At 37.0% G+C, this 25,131-nt stretch overlaps 1 protein-coding gene across 5 annotated transcripts in view; it reads right to left on the bottom strand.

Annotated features, from left to right (window-relative positions):
* The window catches only part of CADPS2 (calcium dependent secretion activator 2), a 299,293-nt gene that overhangs the window by 112,758 nt on the left and 161,404 nt on the right, over positions 1–25,131 (bottom strand). For all 5 annotated transcript variants that reach the window (XM_042872622.1, XM_042872623.1, XM_042872625.1 and 2 more), the window contains exon 9: positions 4,506–4,572. In XM_042872622.1, the coding sequence (XP_042728556.1) occupies positions 4,506–4,572 (67 nt within the window). The remainder of the gene's footprint in view (positions 1–4,505; positions 4,573–25,131) is intronic.

Raw genomic sequence — 25,131 nt, 5'->3', positions numbered from 1 at the left:
GAGCGTCCTCTGCTTAGTTGTTCACTGCTTAGCTAACGGTTTTCTAGATGTATAGCTCTGGCAACAACTTCAGGAATGATTCTTTTTGACATAAAACAGCTGATTTCTGCTTCATTAGTTGGCACTGTGCCCGCACACTAATCCACCTTAACATCCATTGACTTCAGCTGCCACCGACTGAAGGACTTTTGACTCTTTAAAAAAAGATTTATGGAAAATAAGAAGGTATGAGATCATTATCTGCATAATGCACCTCTGAAAATAGTGTGCCATTTTAAGTATTTGAGCTATTTAGTAAAATCCATTTAGAGAATCCCAAAGAAAACAGGATTGTGTCACAGGACAAAGCCTGGCAGTCAGGGCCTGACCCAAGCCCAGTGACCAGCAGGGACTTGAGAGGCAGCAGGACAGCCCAGGACCCTAAGCACCAGTCAGCTGCCTGGGGATAGGGATGGTACAGGCTGGACCAGGCCGTAGCCTCTTCATGGCCCATGGATAGGATGTACGGGGTTATGGGGAGCTGGAGACTGGCCCACTGTGGTGTTGTTGGGTTTGGGAACGATGCCCGGGTGTTGACATTGTGGCCTGGGAACTGATTACGATGGCCTGTGCTGTGGGCAGGGTAGGGGCAGCCCCCAAGTCACGGGGTCATTAGTGCCTTCAGGACCTTGACACAGGCTCAGCCCAACCTGTGTCACTATTTAGGTCCTCTATCACCTCCAGTACTGCTTGGTATTTCCCTGTTTATATTCCTAAGAATGATATCATGCACAATCACAGAGAGAACACTAGGTAGTCACACACCTCTAAACACTCTGCAGCTATCACTGCCATTCATGTCAGCTCCTTCCTCCCTTGCTGACGGATTTCATTTTTGATTCCTGACGCTGCAGTAAAGCCCTTTTTCAAATTACCCTTTTTGGTCAAATAAAATAACTTGGCAGACACATCACCCACATTTTCTTGTCAACAACTGGTAATATATATATATTATAGATTAATAATATCAATATATGGTATATAACCACATTATATGGACACACTGAGCTTTCAAAAATGCAGCCAGCACATAGTTACTACTGAAATGCGCTGGAATCCCATTTTTTCAGATTTTCTTCTCTACTGCATGATTTGAGGATCAGTTTGTGAAAAATCCGGGCTATATGCCTCTGCTGATCTTTTACCTTAGTATTACAGAATACAATGTTGTTGATTTTATTTTTAAAAACAGATTTCATTTGTGTTTTTTTAAAACAATTTATTAAGAAATATTGATATCAAAGAAGCTTACAGTTCATCAAGATATCTGAAAGTCTCTCAGCCAAAGAAACAAATAGAAAAAACTCCAGAAAAAAACTGGGGAAAAAAATTCCAACAAAATAAAAGAAAAACAGAACTCGCCTCTGCTGCTTACATCCAGAACCTCATAAACTTTCTTCCTTATTGTTAACTGTGGCCACATGTAGATATTACAAGGGGAACCATCAGAAATAACATTTTTTTTTAATAGATCTGTGTCCAGCTGCATGTATATTTGTAGTAGTTAATGAAGCTGTACGTTAGAAGTCAGCCAATTATTATCAGTACTTCATGGGATAATGGATATGCAAAATTGTAGCAAAAAATACAGAACACATTTTCAAACATAATCAAGCCACCTTCTTAAATAGTAATGCTTGACAAAAGAAGAGGAGATCTACTTCCTACAACTGCATTTACCTGAATTTCGTAATTTTCCAGGAATCGAAACTCCTAATTTTCAGATGTTTTACCCGATTTATAACAAAGTGGGAAGCTGACAACAAACCTGTGCATTCATGATGGACAGAGACAGGCAACAATCCGAAAATGACTTCTGAGCAGTGGTGCTAGGGGATGCCCCCTCTGTGCAGAAAGACTCGTTCAGTGTGCCAGAAGGAACTCTCACTGCAAACCAAGAGGCTGCCTCTGGTCCCTGCTACAGGACAAATGGGCAGCCCATTTCAGGAGTTCATCTGCTTGGACTAGCCCACATAACTGGGCTGTTTAGAAAACAATTATCTATTAAGAATACAACTTTTCAAATATTACAAAAAAGGAAATTAAAGTGACAAATTAATTGGTGTTTGTATTACCGGAGGAAGATCATTATCAGTGGGCAAATTAAAACACAGCACATCCAGCTAAAGTTTCTTACCTACCATGTTATATCCCTGTCTTTTTCTAGTTTAAAATGAACAGCCATTTAGAGAAATGACTGGAAAATAAAAGGAAGAAAAGCAAATACAGTGAGGAGGTTATTATTTCCAGACTATGTAACCCTCCTCTAACATCAAATTGTTCTTTCACACATCACTACTAATTTTTAATACATATAGAAACAACAAAGATGCACATTACGCACTCTCCTGAAAAATCAACATTACTCATCTAGTTTCACACCCGAGTTAATTTTGCAAAGCATGAGTAAATCATACTGATAGCTTCCATCTAACAACTGAATTTCTTGCCCTTAATATTTACCAACAGCAGCTAAAAACTAATGTAGAGGAAGAATCATCAATAAATCTATGATATATCAATACAACAGACTGATATTCACTACTGAATGTTTATTTCACATGTATTGACTTCAGCTTATTGTCAGTGTGTGCGTAGTGTAGATTATATAAATGAGCCAGATCTGCCTGGACAGTAAATATTGATCTAACACGGTTCTTTTGATACAGCCTTATCGGGTTGGTAGGTACTTTAAAATGACATAGGTGACCAAATCCCATCACAGTTGGAAAATTCCTGTAATATTCTTCTCTTCCAGTACTTCAGTTCCAGCATTGGAAGTAGAAGACAGCCAACATTCACTTAGATGTTCTCCATGTCACACACAAAAACATGGGTCTCTTAGGTGTGTGCCTTGTTAATACTCAGGTGACACCTGTGGTTTGGAGGGAGAGGACAAGGTCTTTCTTTTTGTGAAAGGGAGGATGTGAAGTAGGAACAGTGTGAAATAAGAGTGTAAAGGATAGGGGAGCACTCCAGTCTTTCTTTTTTCCTTCCAAAATAACTTCAAAAAGTTATTTTGTCTTCACATCTGTCCCTTAGCAGCTATCCTATACACAGAGCTTAATAGCCTTTGCAAATCTTACTGAAGTCACAACAAGTTCTCATCTATACTCAGAAAATCTGTACGCAAAAAATCTTGGTAAGATCAGAATCAAAAATTACTTTCTGCTTTTCCACATGATCTTCTTAAACTTTATAACCATTACTCAAATAATTATGATAAATCAATATGGCCTCAAGTCGTGGCAGGGGAGATTCAGGTTGGGCATTATGAAAAACTGGAAGAATGGTCAGGCTCTGGAATGGGCTGCTCAAGGGCGTGGTGGAATCACTGTTGCTAGAGGTGCTCAAGAAACACTGAGATGTTGTACTGTGGGACATGGTTTAGTGGGAAATATTGCTGATAGGTGGACAGCTGGATGGGATGGTCTTAAAGGTCTTTTCCAATCCTGATGATTCTGATTCTATGATTCTGCGATCAATATACAAGCCAATTCCCATTGCAGCCAGGGAGAACACAAAAACATCAAGCTTCACAAGAATAAGTTGCAAACACACTCAGCTTTTAGCTTTACTTTGTTAAAGATCTTCATGATTTAGGAGTAGGAAAGAGACCAGCAGGCTATGACTTGACAGAATCATAGAAAAAAGAGTCAGGCTTTCTATAAAGCATTCTTAGAAGCCTTCAATCCTGTTAACAGGCATCATCTTTTGTATAATGTTATGGGACACTAACACTTAAACATTCTTCTGACAGCAAAATAAAGGACACGTGGAAGAACAGTGTCTAAAAGAATATCAAAATTCTAACTGCCATCTGAAGACAAGTATAAGCAGAAAATATTCACCTTTCCAAAGATTCTCAGTTGTTTATTTCTCAATTTTGACAACTCAAATAAAATCCTAATGTATTAGTCTCATGCTAATATTGACATTCATTAGCATGTGAAAACACAGCTCAAGGTCTGGACTAAAGGTTATGAACTATCAGTCCAGCACATTTTTTTGTCCAAGAAAAAATCCTGCACTAGAGTTTCTATGACCAGTAAGTATAACCATTAATTTTAAATGCAGGAAATTCTTGATGAAATGGAATACAGAAAACAGTAAGTACAATCCACTTAAAAAACATAACTATTTATGTTAAATTGAGTGTTGATATAAAGTCATTGGTAGAATATTTTAAGGTTGCAACAATTTTATTCAGAAATTTCTAGGCTTCACTTGAAATATTTCTCAGTGTAGGGACTGATTTATATAAATAAAATTTTATATTATGTAAAACACAGCGGCATTTCTGTTTACTACAAATGTGTGCATAAAAAAATACATATATTCTAGGAAGCCTGTATCTCATAAGAGGCTAGGAATTAGCAATGAACATAGTGACTTATAAATGGCTCCAGACAGCATACACATGAGAATAAATACGTTGCAATGAAATTTCATGGCAGCCTACTAACCTGAACAAGCACAAAGTAGCGCTTTTTCCACCGCTTCCACACCTTTTGTCCTAGAGCATACAAATATCTGGAAAGGAAATAATAAGGAGAGCAGTTTTTTTTTTCTATTAATACTAAGCATGATATTAGGAGGATGCAATGCTTACAAGTGTATTCACCATACCTGCCAAGATTCTTCTCATAGTTGTCACACGACTGTGACAGCAATGTGATCTTTTGTGATTTTTTTTCTGTTTCACTCACAACTAGCCTTTTAATAATAAAACCAAAATGCAGAAACAAATGATCTTCTGTGTAAGACTACCCTGCTCATCACTTACATTTTACCAATTGCCTATGAAAAATACCTTGAAGTAGAATAATTTTAGTTCCACCAAAATACTGAATATTAGAAAAGTTAAATTCCCCAGCAGTTTTTTGGTACTTAGTCTCCATAGATTTCCCAGTGTTTCTCTAGCCTATGAGAAGCCAGTCACAGTGTCAGCTTGGGAAAATGCTTAAATAAAATGTTAGCGAACAGGATTCTTATTTTTTCCAGAATAAGCTTCTAATTTCCTAAACATATTATAAGAACTTGTAGATATAAAAAAAAAAAAAAACAGTTCTCATCACCTTGGCAATTTTTAGGCTACAACAATACAATCGGGAACACTGAACAGTGGTAAGATAAAACCAAATATGCTGATACTGTTTGTTGCCAGGGGAAGTATGCAGATGCAGCAAGTTTCACAGCACAATAACATTTTTTTTTTTCTGCCATTATGGTCGTGTTGCACTATTATTAATGAAAGCAAGGGGAAAAGGATGGGCAGTGAACTTGTTAGAAAAAGTCTAGGAGTAGCAAAGACAAGCTGCTTAAAGGATATGAGACACCTCTTCAGGCTGGCCAATCTCACTGAAGTGCATTTAGTACAACTAGGTGGGCGAAAGGCAGACTCATATTGTTATCAACAAACATCCTGTATTATGGAAAAGTTATGATGACCATGATTGGAGCTGGCTGGGGGGATGGTTGGTGGGTGGATGGGTACCTTCTGGGAAAGATGAGAGAGACTGGTGCTCTCTACTTTCAAAAGTCATTTGGAGCTCTGCTGCCTTGAGATATTGAACTCAGTGTCAAAAAACAGAGCGATCAGTCAACCACTCACATGAGACACATGAGTAAGATGCAGGCAAAACCTTTTTTATGCCTGTCCTGGCCATAAATCCAACAGAATCTTCCCTGCTTTAGACACCACAGAGAAAGAACAAACTTTTATTTAACATGAACATTCAGCATAATGCTTCTTATTAACTATGGTGGTTTCTCAAGTTAATTAATTAACTCACAGCTATAACCTTATGTTACTAATTCCTCTCCAATGCCAGCTCTAGCGGAGACAGTATTTTCTGGTGAAGAAAGTTTCAGTCATTTACAGGGGATATATCCAATGCTCATTTCAAGTGTACAAGATCCTGAAATATTAGGAGACTAATATTTAATTTAAATCTCAGGTTTATACCCAGAAGGAACCAAATTCCTAAACTTCTAAATCCTATTTGAGATTCTCTTTTTTACTGAAATAAATGGGAAACAAAGGACCTAAGAAAGCTGTTAAATTTGGACACCAATATCCAGGATCCGTAGAAACTGCAGTTCATGTATAGAAAAGTCTATGAAAGGTAGTTCATGGAATTAAACTTAAGTGTCACAACTAGACCAGAAAATGAAGAGATTAACAGATTCACATGTAAACAAAGTCCTATACCTAAGTTTAAGAATGTTTTAAGATGAGAAGTTGCATCTTCTTTCACAGGTCTCGGTTAAATGTCACACAGCACAGCAGCGGCTCATGGTCAAAAACACACAGAGCTGCAGCTTGCTATTTCTCTACCTGTATGAATATCCATATTCACCTACAGTCTTGCTCACTTCCTCCAGCCAAAAAAGAGTGCAAAAGATGCACAGCATTGTTTGTTCAGATTATTTTAAACACCCTCAGTGGCACTAATAAACACACAGCAGCTGTGATTTCTTCAGATGCTGTGTCTGTCTCTACATGCAGCACCAAGAAGCAGCTGATACTCAGAAGTAGCCAATACCGTTTTCCTAAAAATTAATCACATAATTTGCTACAATTTGCCTGTCTTCGATTTATGTTATAAAGTTGGGACCATCAAAAGTATTTTTTTAATTACTACAGTTAAGCCATAAACCAAGAAGAAAGACGTGGAGATGATTTTCCTGTATCTGAGCTCTAGGATAGTAATTGCTTATTACTAAAAGAAAATATTTTGATTTTTTTTTTTTTCTATAGACCATGTTTTGCAGCTTTTTCAATGAGATAACTGACAAGATGTTGGAAAGGATTGGTTTTCTGATGTCCATAGCAATATGTAAATACTTCTATTCTGTAAAAAAAACAAACAAACAAACCCAAAACATTAATATTGTAATAGATATGTATACGTAACACCTATAATGGTATAAGCACACATTAGAAAGTATACTGTTGGGATGTACATGCTTGGTTGTCTTACTTTAATGTTCATATTGCTCACACAGTTAGCAGCAATTTAAGACCACTACATCTGCTTTTCTACAGCACAGAGAAAATAGGATCTTATTTGTGTATGTTGAGTCACTAATTGCTACACCAATGTAAAGATTTTAAAACCATTTTTCAGACACTATTAATATTCTACCAAGTGTGCAAACCATGCACTCACCTTCCAAAGACTTACGCTGTAGAAAACAATCCTACACTTTTTGTTTTATGAACATGATTTAACATTGCCTTCTTTCTTTTCCCTCACTCACAAATCAAAAAATAACAGTCTGATCAGCAGTAAGACACAGATTTATCTGATTATGCTTCACACTACTTGCACTTCCACAGAAAATAAAAGTCTAATATTTAAAGTTCATATTTTCTGGGAAAGAAAAAAACTAATACTGTTGCTACAGCGAAGTACACTTGGATTACAGTGTTTCCTATACCAACTTCTCTCTGTCAGTATCACTTGTTACTCAGGAAGTAGAATAGGTAAAATCAAACAGAACAATCTCTGAAGAGAACACATTTTCTTATCAAAGTCTGACCATCATTTTAAATATGTAAGGGTTGAATCTTTTTCAAAGTGCATTTCCTTGTGCTACAAAAAATTCAAAACCACATCACTAAATATTATCGTTCAGTTTCAATTAAGTGGCGGCGTAGACAGGAAAGAAGATGGCAGCTTATTTGCTCTATGCCCACACTGAAAGAGTGCAGGGTTCTACTTTCTGATGAAAAAAATCAGCGCTAATGAAAAGCTGAAAAACATAATTGAGTGTGGAATACTGGAGCTATTCACTGCTGGAGAAACGAGAAAGGACTTATTACTTCTACAGAGATCATTTTTAGACGAGCCTTTTTATTCCAAGGAACGAAGCAACCTATCTACATCTTGAATGATAAATTCTCTACTTGTAAAAAGCTTCATTTATCACAAACAATGAAAAAAATATAGAAAGAAAAATCAATAAGCGTAGCAGTTTAGTCCAGCAAAGGCCTTTCTTAAAGAGAAACCTCAGTCAAGGTTGAAAGAGCAATTAATGCAGTCTCAAAAATCTGGGCCATTCTGATAGAGTTCAGTTAACATGTGGCAGAAGTAATCATCCACTTGTGAAAATGATTTTCAGTTCATTCTCAAACACCTTTCAGACACTCATGATCCCATTTAGCTGACAACAATACAGGCTATCTGTGGGCATCATTGCATTCAATGTGAGAACCAATGGGGACCAAATGCCCACAGGCACTTTCAGTCATCCCTGCACGCCTGCATAAAAGGAATCTTCCTTGCACCGCATTCCTTCTTTTATTTAACCCCACAAGATTAAGCCATTTTTTGCCTTCAGTTGAGGACGAGAGAGAAAACTGATTCAAGACAACAATATGACCTGGGTCATAAGAAACCTAGCGGTAAACATCCTCGGATTCATTTTAGTACCTTCTGTGCTCTTGAGAAAGAGAACTAAATAAGCCTTCAACAGATGGAACGAAAAAAAAAATCAGCCTAAACTTCTATTGTAATTATGATTGCTAAGGATATAGAAAACTTGAAGAATGTCAAGTAATACAAACACCCCAACCACAGCAAACAGTTCCATTTATTCCAATGAGCAAGATACTCATAATATGAATAGAAAAATGAGCTTTTTTATTTTTTTCCTCCTAAACAACTTCTCTCTTACAGTATAAACGGATATAGATATGCTGGAATATCAGATATCCTTAGATTCTTTAACAGTGATAACTCAATGCACTCTAAAGAGCTTCAGCATTTGTGAATATGCATACCAGTACTTACGGAGCTGCAAAGTAACTGCAATGGCAACTTGAGAATTACTGATCTGGTTCATGTCATATTGTGAAATATGTTTGGTATGTAAAGGGAGAATGTTTGTCAAGACAAAAAAAATATCCTTTAGCCTTGAGAGAATTCCAGGTAACAAAAGAATGATACTGTTCAGACACAATGCAGGAAGTGCTCTAATTCTGAAGTAATGTAATTGTAATATGAATAGGTAATACAGCACAACTGTGGGACACCTACTCTGTATTTTTTTATGAGGCTTACTTTTGAGCAGAGCTATCCTGATCCTAGGGACCAAATAACAGTGGTTGCAACATCTGGGGGCAGTGCTGGGGCTCATCCCTTGGTTTAATTTCCTCTAAAAAGATCAGTCTATGAACATAAAGTACTCCATGAGGTGAAATCAAGCAGAGTAAGCAGAAACAACTAAGAGACTGGTGTTAAATGTGACAACCTGAATTTAAATTCTTCTAGTAGGTGTACTAGAAAAAAGTTTCAGTTGCACTTCTCTCCCTTTAGCATTCAGTTGTGCTGTATCAGAGGTTGTTGATATGCCAGGTCTTAAATCAACTCATCCTGAGCATCCAAAAGCATCTGGGCATCCAGCCCAGACACCTCTCCATCTCACTGCAAGTACATAACATTGCAACTAGATGGAAAAAGCAGTGACTTTTTTTTTCCACACAAGAGTGATATTATTTATGATCTAAATGGCTAAGGACCCGCTAATATGAAAAATCTACTTTTGTTGCTAGGTCATACACTGCCACTGATGGAATCAGTTAAAACACCCTGGTTCAGAGTCCCATAGGTATAAAAAAAAGTCAATGAACTAAGCTGCCAACTGATGCAACTCCAATTCTGGTGACTGTTGAAAATAGTCCACTTTTGGCAAGACAGGCCACTAAAAGAAGTGAACTCTTTAGGAATGTTACTTCATCTTGATCTCTGGCTACTTATGCATTTCATTCCACTGTCTAGAAAGCTTTACTTCTGAATTGATATCACCTTAATTACTTAAAGAACACAGACCTCATCAGAGCTAATCTTAAATTGTGTTTTCATTTGTTGTGATTGTCACTAGTAGGCATCTTAAAATCTGAAAACAGATATGAATAAGAATTTCTGTATCTACAAGTCATGAAAAAGTAGATAAGCTGACATTCACTGAATTTTGAAATACTTCTGTGTCTATCAGAACATACTTGCAAATGCTTGTTTGCAATCTGACAAAAGTTCTCATTCTAAAGGTCAGTTCAGAATAGCATATATTAGCTTGCTCTCGAGTCAGTTCTGTGAGTTAAAGCTTCTGTGGATGCAATGACAGAGACTACTCTGATTGCCAGCATTTCAAAATGCTTTTTAAACTTGGTAAAATAAATTTTATTCCAGTCACACTACAGCAAGTCCAGCAAGAAAAGTCAAAGAGTAAAATTATAACAATGGGGGGGAAATACAGTTAACTTTCTGGAATCTGTATACAATCATTGAAATAGCAGAATGTCCCCACTTTGCAAAAATATAAAGCTGCTACTAAACCATAGATAAAATGTATTTCTCAAAGGTTGGGTAAGTTTAAAATGGAATCGAGGATTATGTCTACAAATATACAATTACAGTCCTGTGAATAAATGCAGTTTCTTTGCCATTGACCAATTAGCTTCAGCTTTTCATGAAGGCACTCTCATATGCTCTGCGAACTGAAAAATAGAGTGCTTTTAAACTTCATAAATTTAAGTTGGATTCTGTATGACAACTCAACACTGGTATTAGGGAAGCCCAATGAGCAGAGTGCTCAAAACTGTCTCTGATCTCAGCATATACATATATATGTAACAGAAATTGTAAAGGCCTATTCATACTGATACTCCTTATGAATTAAACATGTATCTGCAATTTGACCATCTATATATTATGCTATTAAATGCCCAACTTCACTGGTTTCCCATTTAATTGGGAGCTATGTGATTTTCTTCTGAATTACAAGTTTGACACTTCAACCTCCCACTTCTGTAAAACTCCCTTTTAATCTACCAGACTCCACATAAACATTGGAACCACTTGTTTCCATCCCAAAGAACAGCAGAAAAAAACTCCAACAAATACGCTGCCTGTATTGGTGGATGCTGACTGCCTCCATTGCATCTCTAGCAACTCTTAGGAATATAGGAATAGTTCCAGACATTAATTTCCATTTTTACAAAGCAAAGCAACAGTTATGGCTTGTTTCCATGAACTCAAATTAGTTAGATTTCATTGTGCATTTAATGCATTCCTGGAAGGGTTTGTGAATGAGAAATGCACTCAATTCATGCAAAGAAAGCACACCAGGCTCAGAGTCCTTGCCCTGCAGGTGGGTGGAGTATGGAAAAGAAGAGAGAGAGGACACTCTTACACACTTCCATCACCTGCTGCTGGCTACAGTAGATACTGAATTAGATGTACATTTGTTCCTACATCACAAGGCCAATCTAACATTCTGATACGAGATATTTTGCCCTGGAAAACTTGTCAGTGTAGAATGGTCACTGTAGGTGATCTTTGCAATACAAGAGTCAGAAAAGTACTTTTAATGTTCCTGACTGCCTTTTGATGACAATTCATGAGAGAGAACAAGGAAGAATGCTTTTGTAGCATGACTCCATTAGTTCCCTTAAAACTTCCATTTTAAGAAACTTTCTTACAGGCAACACATAATTGTACAATTTTAAAGATGCCGAAGAAACAAAAGAACTTCTGATTCCACATCCTTTATGCTCTTTTTAAGAAATTTTAACTGTGAAAGATATAAACATGGTTACCTAAAGCACATTTAAGCTTGTACCTTGTTCCCAATGATGAGCAGAAGGAAGCAGTAACTGGATGCAAGCATGCAGTTGTATATCCCCAGAATTTTCTCCTACCCTCACGCTATTAGCGCCTCAGCAGTTTCTCTGTCTTAGAAACAGCGTCTCCATATTTTACCACTTGCTAATGGATTCCTGTTTCAATTCCCAGTCTTCTCAACTCATCTAAACTTTCAAAATCTACATCTAGTAGCAGAATCCCACATTTCAACCACATGTACCTAGAGGCAGATCTTTCGGTTTGCTCTGAAACTGCCACCTGTGAGTATCATTTAGGGGCTGTCTCGAGGATACACCAATTCGCACTAGGACCATTATCACATTTGGGTGTTTATCCTCAGAAATATCACACATAAACATTCTAAAACTGAATTCTGCAGGAGTTATTCCAAGAAACAACAGAAATGCACAACTAGAAATAAACCCCCCTTTAAGAAACTTTAGCATCCATTCATAGAAATCAGTATTTTAAAAACGGATTGAGATAACTAGGAAGAAAACTAAAACCCTAAAGAAATATTGAAATGGTACCAATAATACCTTGAAAATGGCTTTGTCCTGGGTGTTTGCAAGACCAGAACTAGTAATGTACAAGAAAACTTGTTACAAGCTTGTGCTCCAGGCCCCTCACCAGCTTCACTGCCCTTCTCTGGATATGCTCCAGGATCTCAATGTCTTTCTTGCAGTGAGGAGCCTAAAACTGAATACAGTACTCCAAGTGCTGCCTCATTAGTGCTGAGTACAGAGGGATGATCGCTTCCCTGCTCTTGCTGGCAACACTATTTCTGATACAAACCAGGATGCCATTGGCCTTCTTGGCCACCTGGGCACACTGCTGGCTTATGTTCAACTGAGTGTTCAACATCGATACCCACAGGCCACTTCCTCTACATATTCTTCCAGCTTTCTGCTCCAAGCCTGTAGAGTTGCTTGGGGTTGCTGTGGCCAAAGTGCAGGACCAGGCACTTGGACTTGTTGAACTAAGTCCTAATGGCCTCAGGTCAGCTGCCCAGCCTGCCCAGATCCCTCTGTAGGGCCTTCCTACCCCCAGGCAGATCGACACTTCATGCAAACTTGGTGTTAAATAAAAGTATTCAAATGTACTGTCCCTGCACTAGAGTTATTAAACTGCAGCTGATTCACAATTGGACCTGTGGGAGTAACACTAGAAGAATACAGAATTTAGCACTTGTGAGGAGGTATGTGAGCCGTCTACTGCAGTCAGCCTATTTCTGCTGCACAGGACTGTTCTGTCCAGACACTGTCTCCAAAAATCCCAAAAAGTGATTTTCAGTTGTAACACTGTTGATATATAAAAATTAAAAACAAACAAACAAACAAAAAAACCCCGAACTTTCTTCTAAAACTGACCATGTTACCCATAGAGAAAAATACTTCCACTCTGAGCTGCTAAGAAGCTACAATTGGCAATTTCTACAATTAACATGCAATTATTTTCTCTGTATTGGCTAGGAAAATGCACACATCTCTAAATTATAAAAGCTTTCACAGAACAACATAAACAATCAAAAGTGAGATTCACGCAGCTGAATCACATTCCTGTCTTCTCCCTTATTTTAACCATGCTGCCCTCCTGTGGATGTCAAGGTATGCATGATGCAACGCCTGTCTACGAAAATCTATTTCACCTTGATCCCTGCTACCTGCATTGTGACTGACCTGAACAGGAAGGAAAATGCAAGGGTGAAACCATAACAAGAGGTTAAATTAAATTTCGGGGCAAGGACTGTAAAACTTGTATTTGAGCTTCAAAATGGGCATTTTAAGTAAGTACAATGTCTTATTATTCCACAAGTCATGTATATATGGGAGCACGGAGTCATACATATTAATACTAAATTTACTCTCAAATTAGGGTGAGAACATTCACTGCGTAAAGACACGTTATTTCATCTCTGTCAATACAATTAAACACAGATCTTATAAAGACTATCCAACAACTAAGAAGGGATGGAAATTATCTGCAAAAAGTCGTGGTACTTGGAAAAATGAGAATGTGCCAAACTGGAAAAAGTATATATATATGTATTTTTTTCTGCTATAGATATCAAATACATTATGAGGGATTATGCTTTTCAAAAATGCATTATGCCTTTAAAAACATAATAAAATGGTTTTGAATAGAAGAATCTAAAACTATTCTAAAAAGAAATTGTCTCACGGAGGAAAAAAAAAATCATTTCTGATCAATTGCATTTCCACAGCAGCTCTTTCAAAGCAGGCTCTGTTACTACTTCACTGGAAATTAGCATTATATACTAAAACATTTATATAATTTGAACTCATTCATACTCTGTTAGAATTATCAGCATTATTAAATTACAGATTTCAAAAATGGGTACAGGTTAGCTAACAAAACCACAGAGGTACAATAGCTGCAGTGACACAAAACAGCTGTTTTTCTTCTACAATTAAATTTATAAATGTTGAAACAAATTACAATTAAAGTCTTAATGATAAGGAGTGTTTAAAATATACCTCTCTTTCTAAAGAAATACTAACATTTCTGAAATCTACAAAGAGCCAGGCTGTGCTGTCTTTAAAAATCCGATGTTATTAAGAAAACACCTTTCTTTCAGAGACATTTTTGTCTTTACCATAGGTTAAAACTGTGAAAAGTGCTAAAGTTTAAATCAAGATATCGCATGTCAACATGTTACACATTATTGATAAGACTGAAATAAATAAAGTATTGGGAAAGAAAAAATGGTACAAAAGTATTTTGCACAAGACATTTAGTATAGTCATGTGTTATTTTGTTCCAATTAGAGAAGATGCTAACATGCCACATCAATAAAAAACAATTGACTTAAGTAGTGGGGCTAATTAAATGAAACAAGATAATTAAATGCTTCTCAATGTATAAAAAAAAAAAGTGATGGCTGGAAGTGTTCCATAATATTGTCTTTTTGTTTTCCTACTATCTGCTTTTCTGCAGAGTTATAGTCAGTGTGCCTATATGCATAAAAGATAGATAGTGTCCAGATGTTAATGTGTTGGTGGCAGGAATCAGGTGTTCAATTAAAATTTATTCAGTGTGCAACGAAAAAACCCAAGCCTTCCATTAGGTAGAACACATACGGCTCAATTAAAAATGAATGCAGCACTTGAGACTAAATTGCACACTCACATTCAATAATGGTAATGAAATTCCACATGACACATGATTACTTTATTAACTTAGTCAAAACAGTAATCTAAGAATCAGTGTTACTTTCTGTTTTAGTAATGGTAAAGCACCATTTATGCAATTTTTGCTTCCTCTCTTACAATGCCTCTTTTTTTGTGTGTGTGTAATTGTGTGTAATTAGTGAATGAAATAAAATCAACTTTAATATATTCAGATGTCTTATTCAATCATATGTTCTCAGCTAATGTAAATACATTAATACTAACAAACTTAATACCAGTGAACAAGACCAACTTCATTTGAGTGCATTCTTTATTCAGAATTTTTTTCTAAATGGCTTGACAGAAAAATCCTTAAAATGACATCTCATGACCCTGCAATATACTGTTGGTTACCAGCCTACTGTCCTTAACCTAAAAGGAATTATTCTTCAGTCTAAGTGCAATGTAAATTAGCTTGCTTTTCAAAGCCAAGACTTAGAAGCAGCTGAAATGGGTGAAGGCCACAAACATCCAGTTTTGGAAGAGACTGTCCCTCAGGTGTGCAGCTTGAACATATTCTTGAGTAGAGTTCTCCATGCCAGCACTAGCATGAACTTCATTGCATTTGCTTCTACTTGGACAATGGCATGGGGGCAGTCCACTTTTTCTTTTTTTTTAACCTTAAAATGATATAAAATTTAAGTAAAGTCTCAGAGAAAATCACAAATGGATCAACCCTTGGTAACGGCATTCATTTCTAAGCCACTGATTTAGCGAACAAGGACTATCAGAGTTTCGTATTAAGGGTTCTGTTCAATTCCCTCACCAGAACCATATAGCTTTACATCTTTGGAATAAACTTTGAAAAGAAGCAGATGGCAGTTTTGGGCTGGCAGTCTTCTAATGCTATCAGAGGAATTCTCCATCTGGTAAAGGAAGAGAAGTTGCTCTGACTGCAGTGGAGACTTTGCAGTGGAAGTCAAACCTACACCAACCAGAACACTTCCCCTGCCGATTTGTCCCCAGTTTACTCCATAAAAGCAGCACGAAAAAATAATCTGACAGGTCTTTAATGACAGGTCTTGCTCCAAAGGCAAGCCATAAACAAGATTTCACATACCACTTCACACACATTTTTCACTTACCTTCTCTTCATCACTTATGCATGAAGCGGAAAAAAATCCCTTACATTATGAAAAAGAAAGCAGTACTGCATCACTCAACAGATAAAAAAATAATTCAGGATTAGATTATATTAAAACAGGTTTGTGACAGTAAGTACAATAAAAGGTTCTTTGCAGTGCAGAAATACTGCAGAATACAGACATTTTCACTTCATTTTCCTTCATTATTGAAAGGAAAAGCCTCAGAGTGGGCTAGTTGTGCCTGGACGCTTTCCTGTACTAACTACTGCAAGATGGACCCAGAGACCCTGGCAAAATGGCACAGTGTGGAACTGCCGATGCATCTACTGATGTTTAATAGGTTGTGGTCTATTTCAAGGGAGCTAGCTGTGATAAATACATTATTTGGACAAAATAATGATAGTGTGGTGCCGTAGACACTCTGTTACTAGGTCAGAAACAAATACAATACCCTATCAGGGGTGCACTGAAAAAGAAGGTGGCCTGAAGGTTGAAAGAAAGTATCTTCCACCTCTGCTCTGTCCCAGTCAGGCCACACCTGGAGTACTGTGTCCAGTTCAGTAAACTGCTCCTCGGTTCAAGAAAGGCAAGGAATTTCTAGAGAGAGTCCAGCAGAGTGCCACAAACATGATGGGGACTTGAAGAACCTCCCTTATGAGGAAAGGCTGAGAGACCTGGTGCTGTTCAGCCTGGAGAAGACTGAGAGGAGAACTTACCAGTGCTTATAAATACCTAAGGAATGGGGCCAAGTTCTTTTGAGCAGTGCCCCGTGGCACAACAAGGGTTAGCGGGCACAAACTGCAACACAGGAAGTTCAATACAAACGTGAGGAATTTATTTCAGTGTGACAGAGCACTGGCACAGGCTGCTCAGAGAGGTTGTGGAGTCTCCTTCTCTGGAGACATTCAAAATTAGCCTGGACACTTTCCTATGCAAACTACTGCAGGGAATCTGCTTTAGCAGTGTGTTAGACCACAGGTATCTGCCAATCCCTATAACTCTGTGCTTCCATAATCACTGAAATTATACTATAGTAGAGAAATAAACACATTAAAATTGATCTTTTAAAAGGTCTACCTTTAAGTATCACAAACCCAAATACAAGATAAAAATTAGGTGAATGCTATCTTCATGCAAATAACAGATGGACAGTGCAAGTGACAGAAGGACATAACACAGGCAGGTGGCGTGCCCCAACCCCTGCAGTTAATCGTACTGCACTCTGTGGAGAAACAATGCCCGGCCATGCCAGACCATATGTAATGTCAATGCATGTCAGGTGGAAATAACTCTCTTAAATTCTATGTCACAGAGTAGTGTGTGACACCAAGAAGTAAATAAGACCACCGGATAAGAAAGGCTAGTAGATAACTGCATCTCTCACCTGACACATGCCATGCTGATTTGTAGCAGAATGAAGCCATATAATCTAAGGTCATTATTCCAATAATTTGCAATGATATTTGGTACTGCAGCCTGGGAAAATAGTTATATTGTTTAGACAACATTTTTGCAGGACAACCTTACAAACACCATATCTTCATGACTACAGACTCATGAACGTAAGGGAAGTTTCCAGCCAACTTTCAGAAGGAATTTTGATGACCAGAAAAGTTAATACTTACAATGCAAACTAAATACTCAAATACATAATATGTTCTACCATACATAATTTTGTATAGATTATTAAGCATGGATATTTAAGCACTATTTTATTCTAAAGATATTGTCAGCAATATTTTGAGCAATTTTTTCCTTGCGTTTTAATCATATCTAAAAGTGAGACTTTGATCTGAATGGTGCTTTTCCAAAGCTGTGGGAACTGTGAACCAGTAGCGTAAATTAATTTAAGCTCAAGAAGCCAATCTGAAAATTCCAGTCAGGATAGTAACAATTAAGAGTGCAGTTACTGGGAGTGCACACAAGTCTGAACTTTGCATTGCAAATTTTTGAACAGCTCTGATACGGTAAGTTTTTATTTTTATTTTTAACATTCATGAATTATCATAGTAGAGTAAAAAAAAGACAAAAAAGCATCCTACTTTATGCTCTCCTATTAGTATGACATATGAAGCCCAGAGAAAAACTGACCTTTCTATATTTCACATCATGTACATGTAGTAACCTAACTGCTCAGATTGTGATCTTCCATGTGAGGACCTAATATGGCACGGACTTTGACAGAATATAGCATCTATTTTTTAATACCACCTTCAATCCATGTTGACCTGAATTTTCAACCCATCTATTCTTCCTTATATATTAAAAACACTTATTTGTAAATTAAACTTAAAAAAAGGTTATTGCTTAGTGGCATAGAACAGAAAACAGTAACAATTCATATTCAGCTTTACGGCTTCTAAATTTCTCACCCTCAATTTCATGAACTTAAGATCTATTTCCAGTTAGATATTATTTCATCATTTGGTCTTCTAAGCTGCCACCAGCTCTTCCATTTTTAATGAAGATAAAGGAAACTTTGTTTTTACATATTGACAGTTTTCTGAAGCTGTAATTAGAGCATTTTCAGTAACAGGCAGGCATATATAAAAACCCACCTGGACACTTTCCTATAGGGAACCTACAGGAGGAGGTTGGACTCAGTTATCTCCAGTCATCCTTTCCAACCCCTATGATTCTGTGACCCTGATTATGATCCAGAGAGCCTAAGACATAACAGCCTTAAAGAAACTTAGGAGAGAACATGGTATAAAAATCCAGTATGCAGAAAGTGAATCAGTGGCAACACAACCAGTATGTTCCAATCAATTATTCTGAAAGGTTGAAAAGGAATTTTGCAGTACTGAATCAAAGCAGGATCTGACACACATGCAGAATCTGTGGTGACAGGACAAGGAGAAATGGTTTTGAACTAAAAGAGTGTAAATTTAGTTTGGATATAAGGAAAAAGTTTTATACAGTGAGAGTGGTGAGGCACTGGAATGGGTTGCCCAGAGATGTGGTGGAAGCCCCATGCCTGGAGACATTCAAGGTCAGGCTGCTGTGGGTCTGAGCAACCTGGTCTAGCTGTGGATTCACTGCAGGAATTGTACTAGATGACCTTTAAAAGCTCCTTCCAACTAACACTGATCATGAGAATTTTCCATACCTTTCTAAAGCCAATGGTCACACAACTCAACTTGGATCATTTTGCTCATCAGAGAGCTGGAACAAATTAATCTTAGTATTTTCAGAAGCATCCAGCTTTCCAGTGAAATACATAAGAAAAAAACACCATATATAAACAGTTCTAATGGTCATTTTTAAAAGACTGTAGAATTATTATTTAAATGTAAGTCCTTAAATCTATTCTTAATTATTTTACATTATGCTTTATAAAGTTGCAAGAAAAAAAAAATTAAAGAAGAAATATACTTTCAGGGTATTATTATTATTATTATTATTTTTATTATTATTAACCTTGCTTAACCCATAAATCTTCTTCACGTAAAGTATGTTGTGGTTAAGCTAAGTGAGTTTGGATCTAAATTTGTATCTCAGCTTTTACAAATATTTCAGATTAATTACTATGGAATGAATGAAGAATGACACCTTAATTAGTAATGCTTCTCTTGGCAATTAGGATTCTTTTGGCTTCTCTTAGCAATTAAAGTGGCAGTGGCATATCATTAAGGTCTTCAAGATTTCCCATGCCTGCTCAGAAGCAATTACTGTGGGAAGAACTGAAAATCAGGTTCATAGCTATAATCTGCTCTCTAAGGATCCAGCAGTAGGATAAACACTTTTGCTTCTTCCTTCCACAGTAATTTTGCATTAACCCATCATCATTTTCCAATCAATCACTAATGTAACTTTAATGTGTCATTTTTCGTGAAGTTCAATTTTCATTTTTATGAAGAAACTGATTGCAGTCAATTGATTTTTCAGAATTGTACAATATTAAAATAATGTAAATGAAGGCACATGAGCACTTTTTCTCTGTGGCAAAATGCCGATATTCATTCACCACAATAAAAAACGAGAATTTATCACAGTGCAAAATAGCATAACAGAAAATACTGCTAGGAAGCACATTGGAAGGATAATGGTAAAGCATTCATACAGTGGTAAAATTAAAATCAAGCCATTTCATCCTGCTGCTCAAAAGGTATGTAGGAAATTGCTACTTTAGTACAAACATGCACAAATGGCCTTGTGAAAATAAAATTGAGTATGAGTTCGTCAGAATTTAGCAAGAATCAGAAGATAATTATAGTGATGTAACATTTTTCATCTTCTGACTAAAGAAAAAAAATCTACCACCACTGCTATTGGACCCCAACTTCAAATTGCTTATTAATTATGGACAGAAATTTGACCAATATTTCTGCTGAACTGTAAACTCACTGCTTTATTTTCTGATTATTGCATTTCTCATTTCCCCCCTCCTCCCCCCCCCAAAAAAAAGGGGGAATAATCCCCTTTTATATCCCATGCTGAATGTTGCAGAAGATAATGAATTCCGATAATAGAAGTAAAAACCTGTGCACAGTGAGGTGCAGGCTGCCCTGTTGCTATCAGGCCTGAAGACCTTTATTTTAGCTGGCTGGTTCTTTTGAAGATCACCAGAAATACGAAAAAGATTTCTCTCATATCAGGGCATATTCAAGTTTGCATCATGGGCTAATTTTCCTCTTTATCAACCATCAGACTGGGAACACACACCCAGAATTTTCAAAGAGAGCTTACTTCTTCTTGTAATGCAACTGTATCATGGGAACTGGTAGTGAGAACAGAAAACAGTAGTTAAATGAAAGATATTTTTTGTTTGAAGTATTTTTTCTGCTAAGATATGTTAAAGAATTACCAGACTCTGAGATATCTAAGGTCCCAAGTTTAGTCAGTTCTTTTTACTCTCCCAAATATTGCATTCTACTGTAATTAATGGTTTGGACACACGGAATTTAACACAAATTGCACTAGCTCTGATAGTCCCTGCCCGTGAATCTTGCAGAATGGGTGTGCACATTAGCCAACAGACCTGTAGGAGCTTAAGAAACAAATAAGCAACAAAAGAAATAAAAACAACCCACAGCCATTCTCCCTAGCAACCTAGCTATTTTTAAGACTTCTTACTTATTATCTTAAATGTTTACACATATTGTTTGTTAATCCTGACATGAATGTGATGGTTCAATGGGCCATCATAGGTGCCATCACTGCAACATGCCTTTCCTTTTCTGCCTACAAGATTAGGTCAACCACTTTTTTTTTAAATCATTTTCATGCTTTCTTTCCTCCTAGTGTTTCCCCACCTCTTCAACTCAACAAAAACATCATACTTCAAAGGAAAGTTGGGCAAAACTATAACTTGTGATTGGCGTAGATTCAGTTGTTTTTTTTTTCCCCATCACGATTTTACAATACCATTTTGTACTTTTTATTTAACATGACAGAAGTCATCCAAATAGTCATATGCTTTTGTTAACTATAGTAGCCAAGCATACAGACCATATCCCCAATTTCAACAGCTTGCATTAATTACCAGTATGCTCACAGAAAGGGCATGATTACCTGTGGAGCTCACTAACTACTTTTATTCCCTTGTTTGGTCATTGCACATGCCAGAAGTTTCTGAAACTTGGTTTTACTCTGTGCTTGGGTAGATGAGTCTTGTCCTTTTGAAAGGGATACACACGTTATTCGTGTTTGGGTCTTGGATCTCCAGTGTCAGCAACCATCTAAATTACTGTTGAAAAGGAAGGCAATCTCCGCTTCCAAAGTATTAGTCAAAAGCTCAGGTCCATCTAAAATAATTGGGTAACTTCATGCAATGCAAAGAGTACAGGTAAACAATGCCAGTCCTTTCCAACTGGAAGTATTCAGCAAATAATCTTGCACTGCTGAATTTAACATCTCACAAACTATTCTGCAGTTCGCAGGATGCTTTTTAGTTACTGACAGATCCTTCTGCAGATCATTCCTTGAGTAGAAGAAACATGCTCTACACATATAAATATGTAGTGCCAGTTGTTAAATGACATTTTTACATACTTTAATGACATAGTTCAATTTTGTACTGAAATCACATTTTAATATCTGCCTTCTTAAACATGCATCTCCTTATACAAAAACTGATGGTGCTGGTGATCTTGGTGCAGAAAATAACGCCACTAAATCCCCATAATGACCTCCTCAAATGGTCACAAGGCCTGAAATATCTTGTTTAGATCAAGGAAAAACAAGAACTCTATACCTTTTGCTTGATGTGTCTTTACTAGAGAAAACCCTTAAACGTGCCTGCTTTTGTTCATCTTCTTTACTGTTGGCATCTTAGTGTATAAAAAACTCCTAAGAATTACACGCAGATGAGAAAGAGGTTTTTACATTAACTAGGGCACTAACTTTGACACCAACCACAAACTAAAACAACACACAATGCCATTTGCCAGCAACGAGAGAGACAGGACAAGCTTGTGCACACTATAAAATCATCGCTAAAAGAAAGTGCCTAAATTTTGTTTAGAGCCAGATGACTTGCATACACACTTGTGATGGGCGCTTGCAGCAGACTGGTAGAAATATAGTACATCATGCAATGTTTCAATGTGTTAAAATGAGATTTCCCAAGCCAAAATCTGACGTAACCACAGGCAATGACCTTTTTTGGTTTTACAGTCAGGAAATCAAGACTGAGGTGAAGACCAAGGCTCTCTGCTGGCAATCAACCTTTACTCTCATGTCAGGAATGAGTGGCAGAGGTATTACCTTTTCAGCAGTGGCGCAAAGGTAGTTTCCAAAATTCCACTTTGTGTATGGATTATGGCTTATCTCACAACACTGGAAGACTTCGCACTGCAAGCATCAGTGGGCAATTTCTGTCAGTATCTGTAAACACATTTAACTCCAAAATGTATTTGAAACTAATTAGGGAGTGATTCTAGCAGAAATTGTAACCAAAATTGTAATGAAAATTGATATACCCCTTCATATTTTGTATAGATCTAATGTTCTTATCATAAGCAAATGCTCAGAACAAAAAGCATAAAGTTGCAGATGTTAAGAAATACAAATCAAGAATCTTTGCTCCCAAATGGTAGTGTCCATATATGTTGAAGGACTGTAACTACCATGTTGGAAACTGTAAACTACCATTGGCATAGGCAAAAAATTCTCACAGGGATTCCTTGCAATTCTCACAAATTTCAAGATCTTCGTCAGAGCTCATACACAGACACTATGCTACCTATAAAGATTAGCATTTATAAATAGAAAGAAATATCACTAAAAGTGAAGATGACATTTCTTGGAAACTCATGGTTATCTGTAGATAAATTGCTTTACTATCTATCAAAGTAGCCTAAGTTTCACGTAAAATAAATAGGCTTAGATTTTAAAAACCACTTAGGGAGCCATGCATAATCTATAGCTCTGAATGCAATATACAGCTAGAAGACCTACAGTGTACCATATCACAAGCAGTGTCCTTTCTTTTTTGTTCTTCCCATAAAGCTAAAGTCTTTGTTTTCAGAAACCATCCCACCAAGGCACTGCTCCCTATACAGCTGTTTTGAGAGAACTCTGAGTACTCTGATAAAGGCTAACTACTTATACTTTGGGCTGCTATAGTGAGAAAAGGATTCTACATTATCTGATGTGATGTAAAGACTTGTAAAATTCAAACAAGCTCAACAGTTCCCACGTGTTACTTCGCTTATCCTTCCCAGGCTTAATGTTCACAAACTGAAAACTAAGCCTTCTGCCACAGGATGGCGTGAGCCCCGCTCTCTGTAGCAGCACTTGAAGTCAGAGCTCTGCTTCCCTCTTTCAACTGGAAGCAAAAGTGTAATAGCAGCAAACAGAAAGCTAGATGGTGCTAACAGACTTCCATTATGGTTTCAACCAGATGCACGAAAAAATGTTGCAAACTTTGCTAATGAGAAAAGCACTTTTGGTAATTGCTGTAAATTAAAGTAGAAAGTTAATGTTTTTACCTAATGGAAACCAACAGTAATAGAATATATCTATGGTACACATCATACATAAAAAATATTAGGAAGAAGTTTTTTAGATGTTCCATATGAAAAGTTTCCCAAAAGTTTTCTTCTCTTTGAAGGAACTTTACACCTACTGCTTCTAACTTAACCTAACACGTTAGCTTAGCTGTAGGTCAGTCTCCATCTAATTATTTCCACAAAGGTAAAGAAAAATATTTAGAATTATTCTGCTATATGTCTGTGCACAGAGGAAGGTCTGAAAGCAGACATAAATTCACTATATGCAACACAAAGGCCTATTTGCAGCAGAGACCATGCAGCACATGCTATGAGAAGTATGACACCCTTATCTGTAGAAGTAGCCCAGACTTTGTCAGAGTTTGCCCAACCAGCGCATACGAGCTGGCAATATCATCATTCTGGATAACTCCAGTGTCCGTGCAGCTCTCCTTAGCTCACTTATGAGCTTGCTAGTAGCTATGAGAGCAGTTTGTCCTGGTGACTACAGCTGCGTAACTGCGTGACAGCAGAGGAGCCAGCAGACCCTAATGCTATCAGCCCTGTCATTGAACTATCTGTGACTGGGGGGGATTGCTTTGCAGTGCTTCATTTTACTCATCTTTAAAACAGGGATAATGATACCTATCTTCCACTCCAGTGGACTCTTTTATCAGTAAGAGAAAAGTGTTATAAAATAGGAGGATTCCTTATTCTCTAACTTTGCATCTTGGAAGACTGTTATCCCTGACCATAATTTAACAGATATCCTTTAGATCTAACACTACAAGCAGGAGAAATGTGTGACTTTAGTCGTACAAGAACCAGGAGCTATATTTACTAATTGTATATGCTCTCCTAAGAAAGAATATTTCAGTCACCTTCAGGTGCAAAAGGCAAAAAACTTATAACTTCTTTTTTTTTAAGTTGATGGCAATCCTTATATTCTCTAAACAAACTCTTGCTACTACTAAAATTTTGAGAGAAAAATAATTTCAAAAATAAGAGAGTATAAGTTCAAAAAAAAGTTGACAAAATAATTGCTTTGCTGAAAAGAGAGGAGAAGAAAATCTGAGCACACAGGTAGTCATAATTAATTGCTCACAGAATGTATATTACAAACAAAAGTTTCATTAACTTCTTGTTTGTAATCAAAATATAGCCACAAGAAGTGCAAATTCCTGTTCCTTGAGAGGAACAACTGCAGGTACCAGGATGTGCTGGAACC

The sequence above is a fragment of the Lagopus leucura genome, unplaced genomic scaffold (genome assembly GCF_019238085.1).
Source record: "Lagopus leucura isolate 7727_CA_CO unplaced genomic scaffold, USGS_WTPT01 Super-Scaffold_100008, whole genome shotgun sequence".
NCBI classification, from domain to species: Eukaryota; Metazoa; Chordata; class Aves; order Galliformes; family Phasianidae; genus Lagopus; species Lagopus leucura.
The sequence above is the reverse complement of the archived record's forward strand: the minus strand, read 5'-3'. Positions and strand labels throughout refer to the sequence as shown.